At 30.2% G+C, this 20,482-nt stretch overlaps 1 protein-coding gene across 1 annotated transcript in view; it reads left to right on the forward strand.

Annotated features, from left to right (window-relative positions):
- Positions 1-1,262: 1,262 nt before the first annotated feature.
- Positions 1,263-20,482, forward strand: part of sr (zinc finger domain-containing protein striped) — an 80,013-nt gene continuing 60,793 nt past the window's right edge. The window contains exons 1-2 of the mRNA XM_088272040.1: positions 1,263-1,499; positions 3,140-4,353. Coding sequence (XP_088128166.1) covers positions 4,011-4,353 — 343 coding nt within the window. The 5' untranslated portion in view covers positions 1,263-1,499; positions 3,140-4,010. The remainder of the gene's footprint in view (positions 1,500-3,139; positions 4,354-20,482) is intronic.

Genomic DNA, 20,482 nt, shown 5'->3' on the forward strand with positions numbered 1-20,482 from the left:
AAAACTTGCCATGTCTCCCTTCTATATTCTCCCTAAAGTTAGCAGATATGCGTAGTTCTTGTCACCAGGTAGAACGTTTCTAATTTATATTACCTTTTGTCATTTATGTGGTTTCAAACATTCTGTTGCAGCTAGGTTTTCAGAAAATTTCTGCGTTACTTGTATTAGGCATCCATTATTTTTTTAAACATTTTTTATTAATTTTTTAATTTAAAATTCTTCAAGATAAATTATCAAGAATCTTCTGAAAATTGCATGAAATTTAAATAGCATCAAAACTATCATTGGATTTGAAAAAAAACTGCAGTGTGAAACATATTTTTTAAAACATTAAATTTACAACAATATAACAAAGATTACTTAAACTAAGCTTTCAAACCTTACTTAATACAACCCTAACAAACTCGAGTAGGAATTTTTAGTGTTACCACCATTGACTCATTTTGTTTCAAATGTATTCATCAAGTACTGGTAAACATAAATCGGAGTACTTAACTTGAAGAAAAAAATATAAAAATATGAGTACTAATTGTATCACCCACAAACATAAACAATAAATACTTATTAGTCCCTCTTCAAGCACAAGAGCTTTGTCTCTTTATTGGAGAGAACAGGGTTATTAATTATAAAAGTTAAAATTCTAAAGATGAAATGTCAAGAAAATGAATGAAATAAAAAAAAAAAACGCTGTTATAGCTAAATTAAATAACTTTAAAAAATAAACAATCGAATATAAACGACAGGCGTCGTGACGTAGTTGGGTAGACGTTCGACTGCGAAACTGGCGTCATGGGTTCGATTCCCGCCAATTGCAAAATAAATTCAATGAAAATATATTTTCAATTGTTTTGGGTATTAATGATGTATTTTTCACATTTACCTTTCCTATCCTTACTATCCTACCTGCAAACAAGCTTCTTAAAGAGGAAGCTTTGCGGGTCATTCCTTTAAATAAATAAAAATAAAAAAGACTGACTATTATATGACAAAAATTGAATTAAAAATAAGTAAGGTTATTCAAATTAAGTTAAATAAAATTAAAAAGAAAATATTTTCAATGAAGGGTTGTTCCAGGGGCCTCGGAGACGAGCAGGGAGTATAGAGAACCCCTCCAGCAGTGTAGCCTCCGCTGCAGCGCAGTGTAGCAGCGCCGCTCGCGTGGGCGCCGCGACGCCTCCCGACCCGCCCGCCGCGCCCACGCCGCCTCCGCGCCCGGCTAGCCATGAATGAGCGCGTCTCAGTCCACATTCCCAGCCCGCCGCTATTAGTCCTGCGCGAATCCCGAATTCGGCGGCGGTACACTCCAACAGAATCGGCGACGATCTCCGATCTCCGCTATCAGGCTTTGCGCGGCAAGTGAAGTTTTGCCGCGAACGTCGCCGCCAGTTCGAACGCTACGAATTGTTATACATTGTAATAACTGTGATCGTGTCGCCTCAGGCAGTGTTTCATTTTTTACGTTTAAGAGCTCTACTTATTCAACGTATTTTTCGTTAAATGTACGTAAAAAATATTATAATTTTTCTTATTATTTATTGATTCGGCGTTAACTTTGTGAATGACATGTTGATTTTTTTTAATTAAACACTTGTCTAATATCACTTCATGAGTTTTATTTAATTACACATAACTCGTTTAGATCGACCGTTTTACTATTCACCTGTAGATTAAAACAGCTGATATGAAGGTATTATACAAGTGGTTAATTTCTTAAAGACTTTTCAGTTAAAATATAATTAATATTAAATTAAATTACAAATTGAACAATATAATATTTAAGTGTAAATATTTATGTATGAAATTATAAACTCTCGACCTAGTCAACATAAAAAAATTATAAATATTTGTTGTGTTTTTTTTACATTTTAAAATGATCATCTATTTCTTATAATATGACCAAAAAAATACGTATTTTTAAAATTTGTTTAAAAACCACTAAAATGATAACTGTTGACCTGTATATTGACAGTAGTTAGTAAGATTTCTCCCAGAAACAATTATAAAAATAAAATAAAGTAATATATGTACTCATTTAGTGATATTCAAATAAATAAATAAAAAAATATGAGCAATGTAATATTCATATTAATTTTATAAATAACCCTTGAATAGTGCTTAAGAACTGATAGTATAACACAAATGTAATTGATGATAAAGATAACACTGTTTTTGTCTTATTATCATTCATATAAGAAATGGAAGAAAAGTACCTATGTTTTTTCATCAATATTTTGACATCATATTTTTTGGCATTGTAATAAGAACAATTGCGAAATATCTTGCACGTTAATTTTGGAGTGTCCTCATTAAATAATTCTCAGATGCAGCCTTGAGTACAGAGCGTATGATTTAAATTGTCTCCCTCCAAAATTTAACCTAAAAATCCGGCAATAGTAAATCCGCTATTCTAGTTCCATACTCGGCTAGCGGTGGGCGGATTGCTCAGGCGCTCTGTACGGCGATTCCCTGTAGGCGGATCACATGGGCGGGAGCTCTCTCATTCAGCTATCCGCCGCCCGGCCTCGCGGTACCCATCAGTAGTTCAATCGTCTGGCGATTAGCATGACGGTTGAATCGCGGAGAAAATCTTTCCCGCCTTAGAACAACGTCACCCCTTAGCAAATGTCACCGAAAGAAAAACATGTCGTGAATCGTGATTTATGTAATAATAAACGAACTAGCGTTCTCCGTGTTCCGTAATAGTTTGACAATTATGCGTTTCAAATAGGATGACCTATGTAAATAAAACATTTTTATTAACAAATTGACTACGGGGTATACATATTTGTGCGTTTCAGAAACCTTATCTTGCGACGGGGTGCACATTTTTGTGCATTTTAGTACATTAAACTTCATACCCAAAAATCATGTCTTTGACTTCTCATTTCATCATATCTTAAATCAACTTTTTTTTTTAAACGTATCATTTGAAATGAGCGGAAAGCATTATTCAAAACTAGTGATTAAAAACTGAGAAGAGATTAGAAGTCACGTGTCTTTCACAAAACTTGTTCTACCACTTTACGATGTAAATTTTTGTACTTGTAAACGTCATACTAAAGCATAAATATGTTTTCAAATAAATATTTAAAAAATGGTAAATCTTATAAATGTTTTCATAAATATATATTTTTTTCAGATTTGTATTCGAGCTATATCAAACATTTATTTCACATATCGCTTTCCAAGGGCCTATCTTCCATATAAGTGATTTTTGCACAAAGTGGACCAATATCCAAGTTTTATATGAACTTTAAACAAAACATGTAGGAAATCCAAGTACATAAATCGAAGGGACACAGTTAAATCAAACCGAAGTCGTTTGATTTTTTATAATAATAATAAAATTATGAAAAAAATTCTCCAAAACTTTTGTCAGCATTTCTAAGTGTTTGTGCCTAATTAAGCGTGTTTTGTCTCTTTACTCGAGCTTATAAATGTTGTGATATTTTAATTAGTGTTTTTAACAATATATGCTGTGTCGTAATCAATGTGTGTAAAATCTTCCTGTGCCAAATGATTGTCAACCAATCTTATGATTAAATTAATAATAACCAATCTCTTCGTCAATTTATCAGTCAATATAAATTAAATCATAATCAGTGTTTAAATTTAAGCAGTGTGATAAATATCAGTGTTAATATATATCATCGCTTTGTGATTGTATCATATTTGGTACAAAGTAAAACTAAAAAATATATAAATGTAAAATTTCGACTTTTGTTTTTACGTAGTAAAATCAAGATTAATAAAAATACAAGTTTAATATTACAAGTGGTACAATATGTTTTATGCGGTACCTTCATAAAAAAAGAGACAAGCTCTTGTGGTTGGAGGGGGAGTTATCTTATTTAGATTTTTTTTTAATCAGTAATAATATTCAATATAATTCAAATTAATAATTTGATAAGTTTTTCGTGTGTTTTCTCGTGAATGGTCGCAATTTCTCGTTATTTGGTCTCGGACGGGATCGCGGAGTACCAGGCTAGCAGCGCGGCGAGGAGGTCGGCATGCTGGCTCTGATGATGCGGCGGGAGGGCGACGACCCGCAGGACAGTCCCTTCCTCCCGCCGCCCCCGCCGCGGCCGCGCGCGCGCCACACGGACGAGTTCGTGGACATCTCGCAGGTGCAGCAGCTGCTGCTGGAGGCGGGGCCCATGCAGTCCCTGCAGTCTCTGCAGCCCGGACAGATGGCGTCTCTGCAGCCCGGGCAGGGCGCGATGGGGGCCCAGTACGCGCCGGGCCCGCGCCCGCGCCAGCTGCCCCCGCAGCCCTACTACGTGCCCTGCCCGCAGCAGAACGCCAGCGTGGAGGACCTGGTGGCGCTATGGTTCTCCGGTACTCCGACTCAAGGTTTGCGCACAAATTATTTATTACCACTTAGAAGAAGAATATTATTATTGTGTCGGGTTGTGGTCCTGTGGTTAGTGTCCCAGACACTTGAGACCACAATTTGAATACCATTTTTTATTATGAGCCGCTTAGGCTCAAAGAAACAGTACGAAATTAAAGTGTCTTTGTAAATAGTAAAAACACAATTTGATTATTATTTAAAATTTTCTACTTATAGAAATATTACTCTCCAATGATAAGTAAAATAATGATTACTGAATAACATTTTTAGAAAAATAATAAGTAGGTAATAAAATCATATTAGGGGTCTATAGTACAAAAGCTCCTTTATAATCTTCTGAGTTTCACAAGTTTCAGTCCGCAGAGCATCATTAATGAACACACGTACAGATTTTTTTGGAATTATAGTCTTATTCTTAGATCAGTTGTAGCTAATCGAAGCAAACGACTAAGACTTCTATCAGTTTATTAAACAATACAAGTAAACTAGTTTAGTACATAATTTGATTAACAAAAAAAAAGTAGTTGAAAACAAAAAAAAAATTAAACATAAAATTTATTAAATGTGCCACAAAGTAACTGCGAAAAATGTTCAAGAAAAAAAACTGATTTTTACCTAACTGACGTTAACAATACGCTCCCAGAAAAGATTAATATCTTAAGGTAATAAATACTAAATAAAACAGGTGTAATATACACGATTTTATTTCTTGAAATTGACAAAGAAGTACACCATTGAAATGGTTCCAGGAATTCATCACGTTTTTAATTAGGAATGTCATTTAAGTAGTCATTTGAGTTGTCGTGGCTTTAACGTGTGTTAATTGTACTTATATGACTAACAACAATAAACAGATTGACAAGTCTAGAGATATTAAATAAACTAATCTAAATGACCATTTCAAGACCGCCATAGAGTACAATTACCAATATTATTAAAAATAAATAAAACTAATTATTTTACAATAAACTGTCAATCATAAATCAGAACTATATTGGTAAATGTTACACGTGTGTAAAGTGATCACTTAAACCAGCCTATGACGGTCGTCAGTCCCGTAAATGTCCAGACTTCCATATTCTTTTCATCTTTGATGAGATGTAAAAAAAAATCAAATGAAAATAACTCCTGTAATTGGAGATAATCCAGTTTTTTCTGAACAAGTATTTGAACACAATCAAAATGTTGCCGAACTATTACTAAAATTTCACAACTATTTTTATTTTTATTTAAAACTTTAATTTCAAAACGGTTATATCGTTTTATTCATAAACGAGTGATTCTTAAATAACAAACATCAATAGTCAGGCAGAGAAAAGGCGATAGCGATGATATGGGCGCATAGGACGTAGAAAACGTGAAGATGTTATGAAACAGGCGATTGCCATGGACGTTCCTCGAAAGACATCTAGAGACAGACCAGTAAATTCATGGATGCTACACAAAAGTAACATGAATCGAAGGCATGGCCAAAGCATTGTGAATGATAGAAGGACCTACAACCTGAAGATGGGGAGAACTGATCCCAATAGTCGACAGGTACAAAGACCTTTGGATGGAGCTAGGAAGAAGATTAAATATAATATTAATAAAAACAATAATAAAACCCTAATCCGCACCCCAATGGTGCATAGGGCACTGCGTCATATAAACGCAGTGTTATCTTCATCGTTTACACATGAAGGAAAGGTGATCAGCCCTCCGCTTCAGGTACCAGTCCAGGGTAATATTAAATAAATATTAGTGTGAAAAAATCACTTTTATTTATTTGACCCCCCTGGGAATCGAACCCGGGACCTCCAGAACGGTAGCCGAGCGTGCTGACCATTACACTACGGAGGCGGACAAAAAGATAATTAATTATAGGGTATGATTGTATGATAGATGTTCGGATGGTGATATAAGGAAATAAAACATAAAACAAGGCTGAGATAAGCGTTATCGATAAAAATAAGAAAGATACTTCGAAATGGTTGGGAAACGTGAATCAATTGAGTGGAAAATAAATAGTAAATGAAATTTATGAAGCGAAGTGGATAGTAAAAGAACCAAAGGAATACCAAAGAAAACTTAGCATTATCACATATTTCAAATACTTAAAAGTGGTCAGGTTAGAAGATGAAGTAATTAGCTGGTATATATGAGGAGGTGCATGAATGTGGAAGAGGCGAGGATTGTTTTGCAAAAGCAGTTCTATTTTCTCTGTCTACCCCTGCGAAGAATCGGCGTGATGGTAGGCAACCTTTTTTATAAAAATAAATATAAAACAAAAAAAGAACTTTGTAGTTTTTTTCGACATGAATTTTATTTTACGTTTCGTTTTATTTTATGTTTCGTCGCGACCAATATCATCAGACTTGTGTCGGTTACGACGAAAACTGGTCGCTGGGTAAAGAAAAATTCATGTGGAAAAAACTATATAGCTCTTATTATATTCAATAAAATTCAGTTACACCAAGAAACGTCTGTACAAAATATCAATCTAAAAACAAAAATATTTCACACTTTCCTTAAATAAACATGTAAAATTGAATAATCAATTACTTTTTTTAAGTATCATGAAGTTACATGAAAAATCTCTTAACTGTGTTTATAATGCAGATTTTAAAACTAAAATCATGCATCTTTTTTGTTGTTAATGTGCTTTGAAGAAAACACAAGTCACTTGTCATAACTTACGAAAGCTTTCGAGAAGATGATTATTTAAACTTGTGTATTACTCTTTAGCATTTTGCAATATATCACTCATCTCGCGAGCTTCGTCTGACAACGCTTCATCTGTACATTAAAATTATTCGTCACACTTCCAAGGCAGTGGTCCAACGCGTACGAAAATACACCAGTCGCGTAATATGTGGTCTTATTTGAACTTAATATTATTTAATTTTCCTGTGTGAGTAGCCGATAGTGCATAGGCCACTGAATAGGATCATAGCAGTGTAAACTACACTTTTCCTGCGACCTGTGCTTAGATACTAATGCGAGATTTTAAAATAAAACTTTTTTTAAATTCTAAGAACAATCATGGTGTACTCATATATAATCATGATATGAACCTTAAATGTACTTCTTCTTCTTCTTCTTAGTGTAGGCCTTGTGGCCTGTTTTTAAGAGAGATTAGCCTCCTGCGAGGTCGATTCTCAGCTGTTGATCCATATCTTTAGTGGTCTGCCCAGGAGTCGTCTACATTGTATAAATGTACTTATGGTAAACTAAATTAATTAAAATTATGGCCTTGTATATAAAACATAATATTCATTATTATAAGTATTTTGTCTAGTTTTCCACTAGTCTGATAATGCCGGTAACAAAGAAATTTTTCACTGGTCAAATAAAGTAAAAGTGGAAAGAACCAAAGTATTATTATTTTCATTAATAAAATACAATTTGACCAAAGTCAGTAAAATGCATTTAAAATAGGTTTCAGTTGTTTGATGTTTTTATACTTCTTTGTTTCTATTAATTATTCGCAGCAATTGGAATTACTTCCATATTATTTTTTGACATCTCATCAAAGATGAAGAAGAATATGGAAGTCTGGGCATTTACGGGGCTGACGACCGTCATCGGCTGGTTTAAGTGATCACTTTACACACGTGTAACATTCACCAATTCTACCCATTATTGACAACCACACTACTCAAATTCTTGGAAGTTCTTTATATATGAACCAATTCAGAAACCTTGGACACACTCAAAATGTTGGAATTATTTCCCTTCGCAGAGTAATATCTCTACAGACATCATGATAACTCTACGATGAACAGCATTCTACATAACATTTTTTTCTATCCTTAGTTTGATGCCAAAAGTTAATATTTACTACTTCGTCATGCTCATAAAATCAACATTATTTTCTTTGTATAACACTATTTTCAATGTTATATTTTTGGTAAATTTAGCTTCCCTTGTAATAAATATAAAAATTATATCTATATAAATATAAATATAAATATAAATATATATATATATAAATATATATATATATATATATATATATATATATATATATATATATATATATATATATATATATATATATATATATATATATATATATATATATATATATATATATATATATATATATATATATATATATATATATATATATATATATATATATATATATATATATATATATATATATATATAGTAGTGGGTTCATACCCGTACTCGTAGTAATGTGTATGAAAATCTGTCTATTTTTAAAATAAGTTTTGCTTGGTAAAAACCACTATTTATTCATTTTAATTCAAATGATTTTAAGAAATAGTGGTATTTACCAAATAAAACATAAATATAAAAAATAAAGATTCACAGATTACCTAAACATAAAAAAACATCCTGTGCAAAATTTCAAAAATCAATATAAAGTTAAAAAACGTTTTAAAATGTAAATATGTATATTTTAAGATCGAACTTTTATTGCATCTAAATAAGTCAAACGTGTGTAAATTACGGGCCACGGCATACTTGCAACATTAAGAAGTTGACTGGAAATTCATGTTTTTGGCAACGGACAAAATAAATAAAATAATGTCTACCTCTATTTCTATTTGCAAATCACGAAACGTCTTCATACCTATTTCATGCATTTGTGTGAGCATTTTAAACTGTGTAAAACCAGTTTTTCATCTTCATATGGCACAAAATACATAATACATATCTACATTATATGTATATTATTATTTGAAGATATCCATGTCTTTCACACACATTTTTTTATGATTCTGCATTGTTTAAAATATGATTATACCTATAGCGTTGATTAGATGGCACAATAATTATATAATTCGTATAATTTTCTTTTGTTCAAAATATCCATATACCATAGCAATATGCATTGTTTTTTTATGTAAAATATCTGCATCCTTGCGATTGAATAAAGATTTTAATTTTAATGACATGCTGAATGCTAGTTTTATTTTTAAAAGTGTAGTTGTTTTTAATCTGCAGAAGATGAAAAAACCTGTTGGAATCTCCGAAATAAATACATTTTTAAGGAATTTTATTTGGAGATGATCTGGTGAAAATTGACGATGTTTAAATGATAAATGGTAGGAAAATTACATTATTATGTAATTGACAGTTTTTTAAAAAAATATTTTAGTCAATTTGTCATGATAGATATTATTATATCATATTTGATAGATATTTTCGACACAAGAGTCTTATAAAATACAAAATACAATTATACTTTTATTAGGCAATTCTAAAAAAAATATCACCGTTTAAAAAACGTTTACTTTTGTCTTTGTCTTTACAATAAAATTAATAAAAAATATAAATCATGTTTTTTTAAAAACAAAACTCATCCTAAAAAGAACATATTTTCAAACAAAAAAATATGATATTAAGAATTGTTGGGTCAATGTTTTAGTTGCGTTATAGGAACCAATAATGTTTTTTAACAAAAGATATATCAATATGCAATACATAATATGTATGATTACTCACAAAATAATCATATAACAGTTTTTAAAATGAACTTTTAGATAATAAAATTGATTTCTAAGAATACTGTCTAAAACTGAATGCATACACCAAAGTATAAATTATCTATCTAAAAAATAAGCACATAAAATCTGTATGAGAATGTTTCTCTCCAACCGCTAAAATATTCCTCCTCTTCTTCAGAGTGCAGCGATTTATCAAGCAATCAGTCGCGACGCATATAAAGAACCTTGGCGATGATCGAACTTGACTTTGCAAAATAAAAAGTAAAAATATTCCGCATCCATTACGGGCAGAAGTCCAGTGCGGGCAGGAATGAATAAATATATTGACCAATTTGTAAGACAAAATAATTGGCAATCGTTTGACGCTTACGATTAAGGGCGGCTTCACAAAGGAGGGTTTTCTTGAATGCCAACTAACTTATCAAAATAATCATTTATATATTTTTACAATGTTGTGATTCTCAATGAAGTGTCATTTATTTGAATGGGATAATTTCGTGAACATTGAGCGTATTTGCGCATATATGCAAATGTATCGCTACAAATCATAAAGAGGCTGTCAATTTTTCATATTAGAATATTAACAGTAAGAAAATCAAAACCGTATTATTAATCATTCACCAGGAATATCGAATTTAACAAACAACTGCTGAAGATTTCTTTTGAAAATGTTTCAATGCATTTAAAGTAGTACTTGTAATTTTTTAACAATTTACGAGACAAATGTAGTTGGAAATGAAAGCATATGAACATCGAAAAAAACTTGGTCCGATGAAGTAATACAAATATTTAAAATCGGACAGGTCAGGGGTCAGAATAATCAGTGGTTTTGTATGAGGAGATTCATGAATGTGGAAGAAGCCAAGATTACTTGTGAAGATAGATCGTGATTGTGAAGATAGTGGTTAGAATTTAAGTGATAACAGTTAAATTATTTATACTACTCTTATTTCTTAAAAGCTTTAATTTTTTGCGACTTGTAATTTTCATAAATTTATTTGTTTTCAAACAACAACAAAAAATAGCGTAAGAATTTGAAAATAATTTAAAAAAAAAAAAAATTTGGTAATAGACACCTCAAACAAAGCTAATATGTGCTTGCTTGAATATGTCACCTCTGGTCAAAAAATGGAGGCTTGCGCTACTAAGTTGGAACTCGCAAACATCAAATTCACTAATCGAACACTTAACTTTTAATAACTGTTTTTTTTTTTTAAACCGTTTATTTATTTCGAAGAAAAAAAATTAATACTATTTTTATTAATTATTATTAATAATTAATAATAATAGTCAAAAGAAAATTATTTGGCGGCTTTTGAGTTCTGGACTTATTGAGTACTGGATTATTAATTGGGTAATGTCTAAAACAATTTATAAAATTCAATAATTACACATTTTATGAAATAATGTTCATCCAATTCAGTTTGTAACATATAATTAACGTCGCGTACAGTTTTCAATATATGTGTATCTCAGATAAAGTGTGTAGAGTCGTCCCTAAGAAACAAAATAAAAGTCTCGCATAAGTAGGCTCAATAAATAATCATTTACACTACATCTTAGATGCAAATTTCAACCATGATAACCATTTATAGAGCAATTTTTGCACTGAAAAATAGCGTTTTAAATATTGACTACCTTTCTTAAACAGCGTTGTTCTTAAGGTGGAGACTGACCGGAACGTTTCGTCGTAACGTAACACGTTACGATGCGAGCATTCGTATAGTCAGTGGGTACAGCGAGAGGAGCGCTCCACCCATAGTTTCGGATGCTCGCTGATGCTCGCCGCGAGCGATGTTACGACGTTATGTTACAATGAAATGCTCCGGTCAGTCTCCACCTTTAAACTTAATCTCAAACACTTTTTTTTTAATACCGGCTGATCACTATAACGAAAGGTTGAAAAGTAAGATCATAACGGACATTCTAGGTTTTACTTAATGGTTTGGAATTAACGTTGTGGAAAAACATGTTGATTTAAATATAATAATGAAACAATTGCAAAATGCCGCTTTTGAGATTATTAATTTGTCAGCGAAGTTTATGGCTCAATTTAGTTTTGTTCAAATGTTTTATTAGCAGAAACCTTCAAATTTCATTCTCGAATTATTTGGCGCACTAGGAAACACCTGAAAATATCATTTTTCAGTTCCAATGAAAATACATTTATATTTCTATACATATCAAAAAATCGTTAGTGGAACAAATCCAGAATTTGTAAATTATGATTTGGACACACTCAATATATTGTGAATGGAAAAAATGTGTGCATAAGATGACAATTTCAAAAGTTTCACGCTAAAAAACTTTATCTTCAAAACAACACTTGTTAATGGCCCCTCATGATATCTATTTGTAATAGAAATTTAATATTATTCAGACCACCCATAATATGATACGAGGGATGAGTATGATGTAAAACAATATGCATTCCATTTATACATATACGAATGAACCCTTATCTGCTTCTTATGACAATGACAGTATTGTGACAATGAAATCTGAACCATTCAATTACACAAACACACACTCACACACACCGAAACATAAAATATATATGAAAAGATATATATATATATATATATATATATATATATATATATATATATATATATATATATATACATATATATATATATATATATATATATATATATATATATATATATATATACATATATATATATATATATATATATATATATATATATATGTGTGTGTGTGTGTGTGTGTTTGTATATGTGTGTATGCGTCCTCCCCCATGGTGTGGACACACACACAATGGTAATGGTTAGCAAGTTTAACTATAAAATATTATTGATTGTATTTTTTTTTTATTCTTTATTCTCTAATATTACCCTGGACTGGTCCCTGAAGCGCAAGAGTGAACAACTTGCCTTCATATAAGTAAAGATCAAACTGCGTCATATTATGCAGTGCCTTATGCACCATCGGGTACGGGTAAGAGATATACATCTCTGATCAGCTTGTTTATGTTTCGTGTACGTACTCGTAAGTATTCATTTGAAATATAATACACGGAAGGTTGCTGTTAATTTGTTAAATATCGATGATTCAGTATTTATTAATTCATTACATCGCCGGTGTAATCTAGTAGCAATTAAAATACTTCATTAAACGATGTCGTTGCGCCCCACTATAAATCAAAACCACTTAATCTTCCCCAACTCTACAGGCCTAATAAACGTACCATACAACTATACGTGGAGGTGTCTTATTTTATTGAAATGAATAAATTCAGACTGACGTTCAATTTCAGAATATTATTTTATGACATTTATTGACAAGTTTAATACTTTACCGCTTCCGGAATTATGTTAAAACTTGACGTAATTAAAAAAATTATTACGTTGGTAATTATTTCTGTATAAAAGTGGTTCTTATCTGTTGAATTATTAAGCGATTATTTTGATCTTAATATTTTAACCGTTAAAAAATTACCATGTATACATGTACAGTTATTAAATTATATTCATATTTTTGTACGCAATATTTTTTTTTACAATGTTTTCTATAGATATCCCGTATATTTGACATTTTTTCGTAGACTGTTTTTTTTTTTTTTCTTTTCATCATTTCACAATTAAATTTGCCAGTAACTTTGGGGTAGCACCAGCTTATTTTTTATTCAATGCATTTTCAGTGCATTCATTACCATCATAATCAATGTAAGATGATGATGATCTATCCAAACACGTGGCGTATGAAATTTTAACAGTGATATTTACCAAAATAAATCTATATTAAAAATAAATGTTCATAAAGAAATGAAAAATCATTTGGATTTATAATAAAAACCAGCTTTTAACGTGGCATTTTTTAAATATAAAAAGAAAAAATATATTTCTTCAAACGTATTATTGTTATTAAAATGTTATAATAGTAAAAAAAATATATGTAATTAATATGTGTACTTTTTGATGTAGTAAATTTCGTAAGACGTAACGTATTTTACGTGTGTAAAGCGATCACTTAACCGGCCTATGACACGTTGGAGTCCCTGTAAATACCATGAATTCCATATTCTTCATCATCTATGTGAAGATGTCAAAAATGTGAAATAATAAAAGCTTAAATGTAATTACAAAAATGCTTAAATACTTTAATAATAACTATTAACATTACGTTTTTGACTTGTATTTTAAATTCAAATTGCCTAACATAGTGTCCCAAAATTAGGGAATATTTATTTTTATGGTAGAAAAACGTCAGCTGATCAGTTATGAGAAAAAATGGTCAGAGTGGAAAGGATTAAACCATATGACCACCATTCGGTTTACTGTGTTTTGGCTACCAAAATCCATGATACTCGTCATTATTCGGTAGCAGAGTCGAGAAGACGGAGTAAGTGAGGAGTAATTGGTTAAAACGAGTAGTAATTAGTCGGACCCGCCTCGCTATAAACCTTTGCTCCGGTAAAAAATATTACGGAGATAAAAAGAATCCCGCTCCAAAAGGAATTAATTGAACTGAGCGCATTTTTTCATCTATTGGTTAATCGATTTGATTTATCGGTTATAAATTGGATTCACTGATTGAATTTTTTCTTTAGTGTTCGACGTTGAATGCAAATTGAATATATCCAACTGATTGTATCAATATTTCGAGAAAAGTTTGTTCGATATTCTGAATTTGTTCCACTTATTCAAATCGTTATTTGCTTACTTATATAACACAATATACAAATAAAAAGTCTGGGCATTAATAGGGCTTACGACTCGTTATTGGCTAATTAAAATGATCAGTTAATACAATGTGTAACTTTCACAATATCAATGATTGACAACCACACTACTCAAACTCCTGAGTTGTATTATGTATTTTGTAAATTAAAAGCATTGTTGACTTTGTGGTATGGTAATATAACACTCTCGTTACGATTTATCCTTTACTTAGTGTAATACCTTTAAAAAATTGTACTTCACGACTACTTGATACAGAATAACCATTCCATAATCAGGTCTATGTACACACCTTTTCAATGTGACAATTGATCTATGTGAAGAAATATCCTATTACTTACATAATTTAAAACGGTGATTTGTCACTCACTGCTAACCAATTTTTTCAAAGAAACATATTTTATATAAAAATTATTGGAAAAGGGTAAAAAATCGTTTTTAATTTTTAAAGAGTATTACTGATTTGCTGATATTCCTTACATCGTGGTAGTAGGAATGGGAACGGTAACATACGTGAAATTCCTGAACGTTATCCTTAATGGGAGCAAAGTGTTAATAACAGGAAACCTCATGAAGATACATAGATCTAAGTAAGTGTAATGGTACTTAGGTACTAATAGCCGAGCGCCATCCAGTACAAAATTATACGTCAAGCTGTTAAATTTCACTTCAATTTCGTAAAATGTAAAGAATCTCACAACGTGGATAAGTTTATCAAACGTTTTTTGAGTACAATTAAAGTTTTGCACAATTTATTCTACCAAAAATTGTTTAGTATGTACAATGACACATCTACCTTATCAATTAGTTTTTTTTCTTTTCTTATACAACTTAAAGAAACTATAAGTTATAAGGAACTGAAGAAAAGAAAATCTGGATTTATGGTCATCCAAGTCAACAAAGTCTACTTGATACCGGTCGGAGAAAGGTCCAAAAAAGTATTTTTATTATTATTTCTTTTTAGTTTAATTTTATACAATGTTTATTTTATAAATAAAATAATCAAATCAATTTAAAGTAATGTGAAAGTAAAATAATTTATTGTAAATAACCAAAAAATCATATATTAAAAATACAGGCCTAAATTACATACAACTAAATGTAACTTAAGATTTTATCCAAAATTTTCTTAAAAGGCATTGGTTTTTTAGGAATAAAAGTGATTTTGATAAGAATTAATATTATATGCGAACATATCTCTTGAAAAAAAAATCAGTATCAAACTGTCTTAATTTTATTGCAAATAAGTTATTGTAAAATAGGAAACAATTTTAAGTTATTTTGAAAATCTTAATATGAAAAATCAAAGAGATTTACTGCTTCAAATATTATACTAATTATAAACATAATTTGGCAAAGAAGTATTTTCATGTTTTACTATTTTATACGCAGGTTTGATCAGCTTCGAATAAGGTTCGATTAAGTTCAAATGTATCACTACTCACCAAGTAAATGCTTTTGATAACCCAACCTTGTTTACCAGAAGTTCGTACAGAAAAGCTCCCCAGACAAGTTTAAGGACTAAAGACATGTATCATTTAAATTGATTCGGCAGCCGACGTTAACAATAATTTGTTGAATTAACTTTATTATTCCGGAGCATGATCTCGAGTAGGATTTCCTGTACATTCATATTCCATATAATAAATGCAAATTCAAGAATGAAAAAAATCAACTCGATGATTACAACGACGAAACTCTACTGAGAAAAAACGATTAAACTTTTTAAAATTATATATCGCAAAAAATACGTTTCAACAATTTATTTGACCAATTATGAATGCTTCTCCAAACGTACTTTATTAAAATACCTCTCAAATATATTTTTAAGATTACATCTTGATTGTTTTTTCTTTATATTGTACAATTACACCTTTTTCATTTTACAGCAATGGTGTAAACAGTAGTGATTATGCAATATCGATTTTTTTATAGATAAAAAACGTTATTAGAAGAAAAAAACTAATTGACCAACACGCCGTTTCACCTCAGAGAAAGGCAGAGAGAATAGAACGCCACACTAATCTTTATTATCAAACAATCTTCGCCTCTTCTACATTCATGCATCTCCTCATACATACTCGCCGATTATTCCAACTCTAGACCTGACAACATTCAATTATTTAAGATACTTGATTATGCCAAGTTTTACTCGGTCTTCTTAAATTTATATTACCAACCGCAATTGCCTTATATTTTTTTACTATTATTTCTTCACTAATTCTACTCACATGCCCAAACTATCTCAACACACCTTTCAAAATTATATCGATAATGCTTATCTCTGCCTTGCATTATTTCCTTATATCACCATTCGAACATCTATCATACAAGGTTTGTAATAGCAACTAATGACAGGGTTTAAGGTTATCATTAATTTAATAAAGGTTCCTATCATCTTAAGGCCACGGTATGCTATATTGATCTGCAGGGAAACAAAGATAATTATTTCTGCATAAAAGGGCGCTGCCGGTATTTTGTTAACGCTTTATTTGAAAATTCGTCATCGATGATATTTTAAATACATCTGTTACATCGACATGTCTGCAGCCGAAATTCTACGAACCCTGTTGTAAACTACATATTTAATAAGTGATTTACCATTCATTCTTTAGTAATATCTATCCATTTTTAATCGAACTTTTACTTGATATACGAGTAAGTTATAACCAATACTTCTTGAAATTAATGTAACATGTTTTGATGCATTCCCCATCATAATCAAACACCGTTTATAAAGATTAGTCAAGTTTTTGAGTTGTATCCTTGGGACGTTGAAGGACAAAGAGCGGGAAGAAGCTGTTCCCATTTTTTTTAATACAATAGAAACATTAATGATAGTCATTGTTATGTCATCAAATATAGCTTTATTATTATTTATATTTCCATGAATTTCTGTTTTTTAAAACGTTGAAATATATAACTTTTTACATTAATATTTTATAGGATTTCTTATTTTTTGTAAATATTTAATGTACACGCTTTAATTTTTACCTGTAAAAGAAAATTAAATAAGTAAAAACCACTTTTTACAAAACATATTTTGACCCGTGTTTCAATGAATTCCGCATGATTTTCAAACATCGTATGATTCAGTATGCATCGAAACATGTGTCACAATAGGTTTTAAGAAATAGTATTTACCAAGTAAATCAAACGTGGATAGCTATTACCGTAAAGTGACATGCCATGTAAATTTAATGAATCTTTTAAATGGTTTCCGGGCTCTAAATAAATATTCATTGAAGAAAATGTTTTCCGAATCTTATTTTTAATTTTCAAGAAGTCATACTAATGTAATAACTTCCACAGGCGCGGTTTAATTTGTATATTATTATGTTCTTTTATATATTTTAATTTTTCTTTGTGTTTTGAGAATTTTATGAAATCATGAATTAAAGGCTTCACATACGGTAATTGATTATGATGCGGAATATATCGAAACAATAAGAACTGAATAAAAGGAAAAACATGCTTTTAATAACAGATCTATGGTTTTTTGATCTAATAACATAAGTTTAAAAACAAGAAAAAACTCAATAAAACTCTAGTCAGGAGCAAACTGCAGTATGGATGTCGTGGACTACCGTACAGACAGAAAGAGGTCGGCTGGATGCGTTTGAGATGTGGTGCCACAGGTGAATGTTGGGGATTCATTGATCGGAAATGTAGGGAACAACTTACTTAAACAACCAGGCATATTCTTACTATTGCAGAAGGCATTTGCGAAGGTACAAACTACAGAATTTATTTATTTATTTACTAATTTATTTCAAAACATAATACTTACATAAATCATATATACATATAATATTCCCGATGAGTAATTTCTATTTCTCATTTTGGAACATGGGATTAAGGTTAACAAGACTGGAACACAAATAATAAAGTAACAAAAAAGATTTTTTTTAAATAACCAAAACTAATACCTACTAATACATGGAAAAATATAAAAACAATAAGCAGGTATAATAAATAGGCACAAGAAGCATATTTAAAAGAAATAAATGACAAATAATACGACCCCGCTTAAACTACATGGACCATCTTATCTCCGACATACGCTGAAGTGAGCGGAGGATAGAGACGAGTGGAGGCTAATCATGAAACAAGCAAACTAATCATCATACAGATTATGATCCGCGAAAAAAAACATCAAAACACGTGTCACAATAGACCTTAAGAAATAATGGAATTTACCAAGTAAAATAATAAAATAAAATAAAACAAAGAATAAAAATCAATAAGCATTTAAACATTATTAATACAGAACAAATGTTTATAATTTATATGTTATAACTTCTCTCTTGTACGAGTACATACTATTAATTTAGCTTGTACCAGCTTGTAATATGTTTTTGAAAATACTGTAGTAAATATGTAAAAATCTGTTATCTGTAAATTCACCTTGTATTTATAAGCAGGGTACAAACACTAAAGGAAATTTAAAAAAACAAACATTTAAATAAGCTACATCAAACTTCCTTTTTTGTATTGTAAATCTCAACCTGCCATTCGGCTAATTAAATATCATTATCTATGCACTAATATACCCGTTCCGCTTCCATGCCCTGGAAGTATAATGGTGTATAGCAGGCCTGGCCAACCCAAATGACACCCCAGGCCGCATTGACGACCTAAAATTTCCCCGAGGGCCACACATACAAAAATATCACAATTTTTTTTTATATACATGTAAATATATAAATATTTATATATTTATATTTAAAAATATATATATATAAATATATATAAATATATATATATATATATATATATATATATATATATATATATATATATATATATATATATATATATATATATATATATATATATATATATATATATATATATATATATATATATATATATATATATATATATATATATATATATATATAAATATATATATATATATATATATATATTTATATATATATATATATATATATATATATATATATATATATATTTATATATAAATATATATATATATATATATATATATATATATATATATATATATATATATATATATATATATATATATATATATATATTTAAACAATGAATATTATAAATTAAGACTCATTAATCAAACAATATTACAAACTTTGTTACAAATAAAACCAATTTTTAATGACTTCTCCTTTCAGCGCGAGATTTGAGACTTTTTTCGCTCAATTAATTTTTCTAAATCTACTTCAATACTTGAAGTTCACACCTTAACTGATTTTTAAGATTTACACCTATTATTGACTCCCTGTTTTTATTATAATTATTTATCATTTTTGAAAAAATAGCTTCACAAACGTATGTGGATCCAAAGGCACTAATATTTTTTTTAGCAAAAAATCTGCTGAAATTGTAATTTTGTTGTACAATTTCAACTGCAAAAAAGTTCTTAAATAATAATATACTTCATCATAAAATAAAAAATATACAAAAAAATCATTACATGACCGCACGCCACACATAAAGGCGCCGCGGGCCGCACGTAGAGGCGCCGCGAGCCGCAGGTTGGCCAGGCCTAGTGTATAGTGTATAAGGTACACTCCACTAGAACAATGAGCGAGCCATTAATATAAAGGGCTTGTAAATCGTACCCTCAATCTGGTTAACATAAATCAAAGATGCATAATTAAGTCCATCTAAGGACTGATTAATACCAGAGAACTCTGTTTCATCCTGTAGCTGGTCTTGTGGTACTACTGCAACGAGCCACTTCGCTGGTGGCCGATGTAGATATCGATGTTATTGTTTATATTAATATACATCATCCTGTATTTGTTTATTACGAACTGCAATCTTTATTCTAAGATTGCGCACGTAAAATTATCAGCATTGTCATATTATATTGTTATTATAATGTGACTATGCGGATGAGTTATCAAGTATTTTTGATATGTAACACATAATACATAAACTTTTCTTAATCTAAATAAGAATAATAAGGAAAA

Source organism: Brachycentrus maculatus, unplaced genomic scaffold (assembly GCF_059751285.1).
Source record: "Brachycentrus maculatus isolate JH-2025_06_01 unplaced genomic scaffold, ASM5975128v1 h1tg000031l, whole genome shotgun sequence".
Classification (NCBI taxonomy): Eukaryota; Metazoa; Arthropoda; class Insecta; order Trichoptera; family Brachycentridae; genus Brachycentrus; species Brachycentrus maculatus.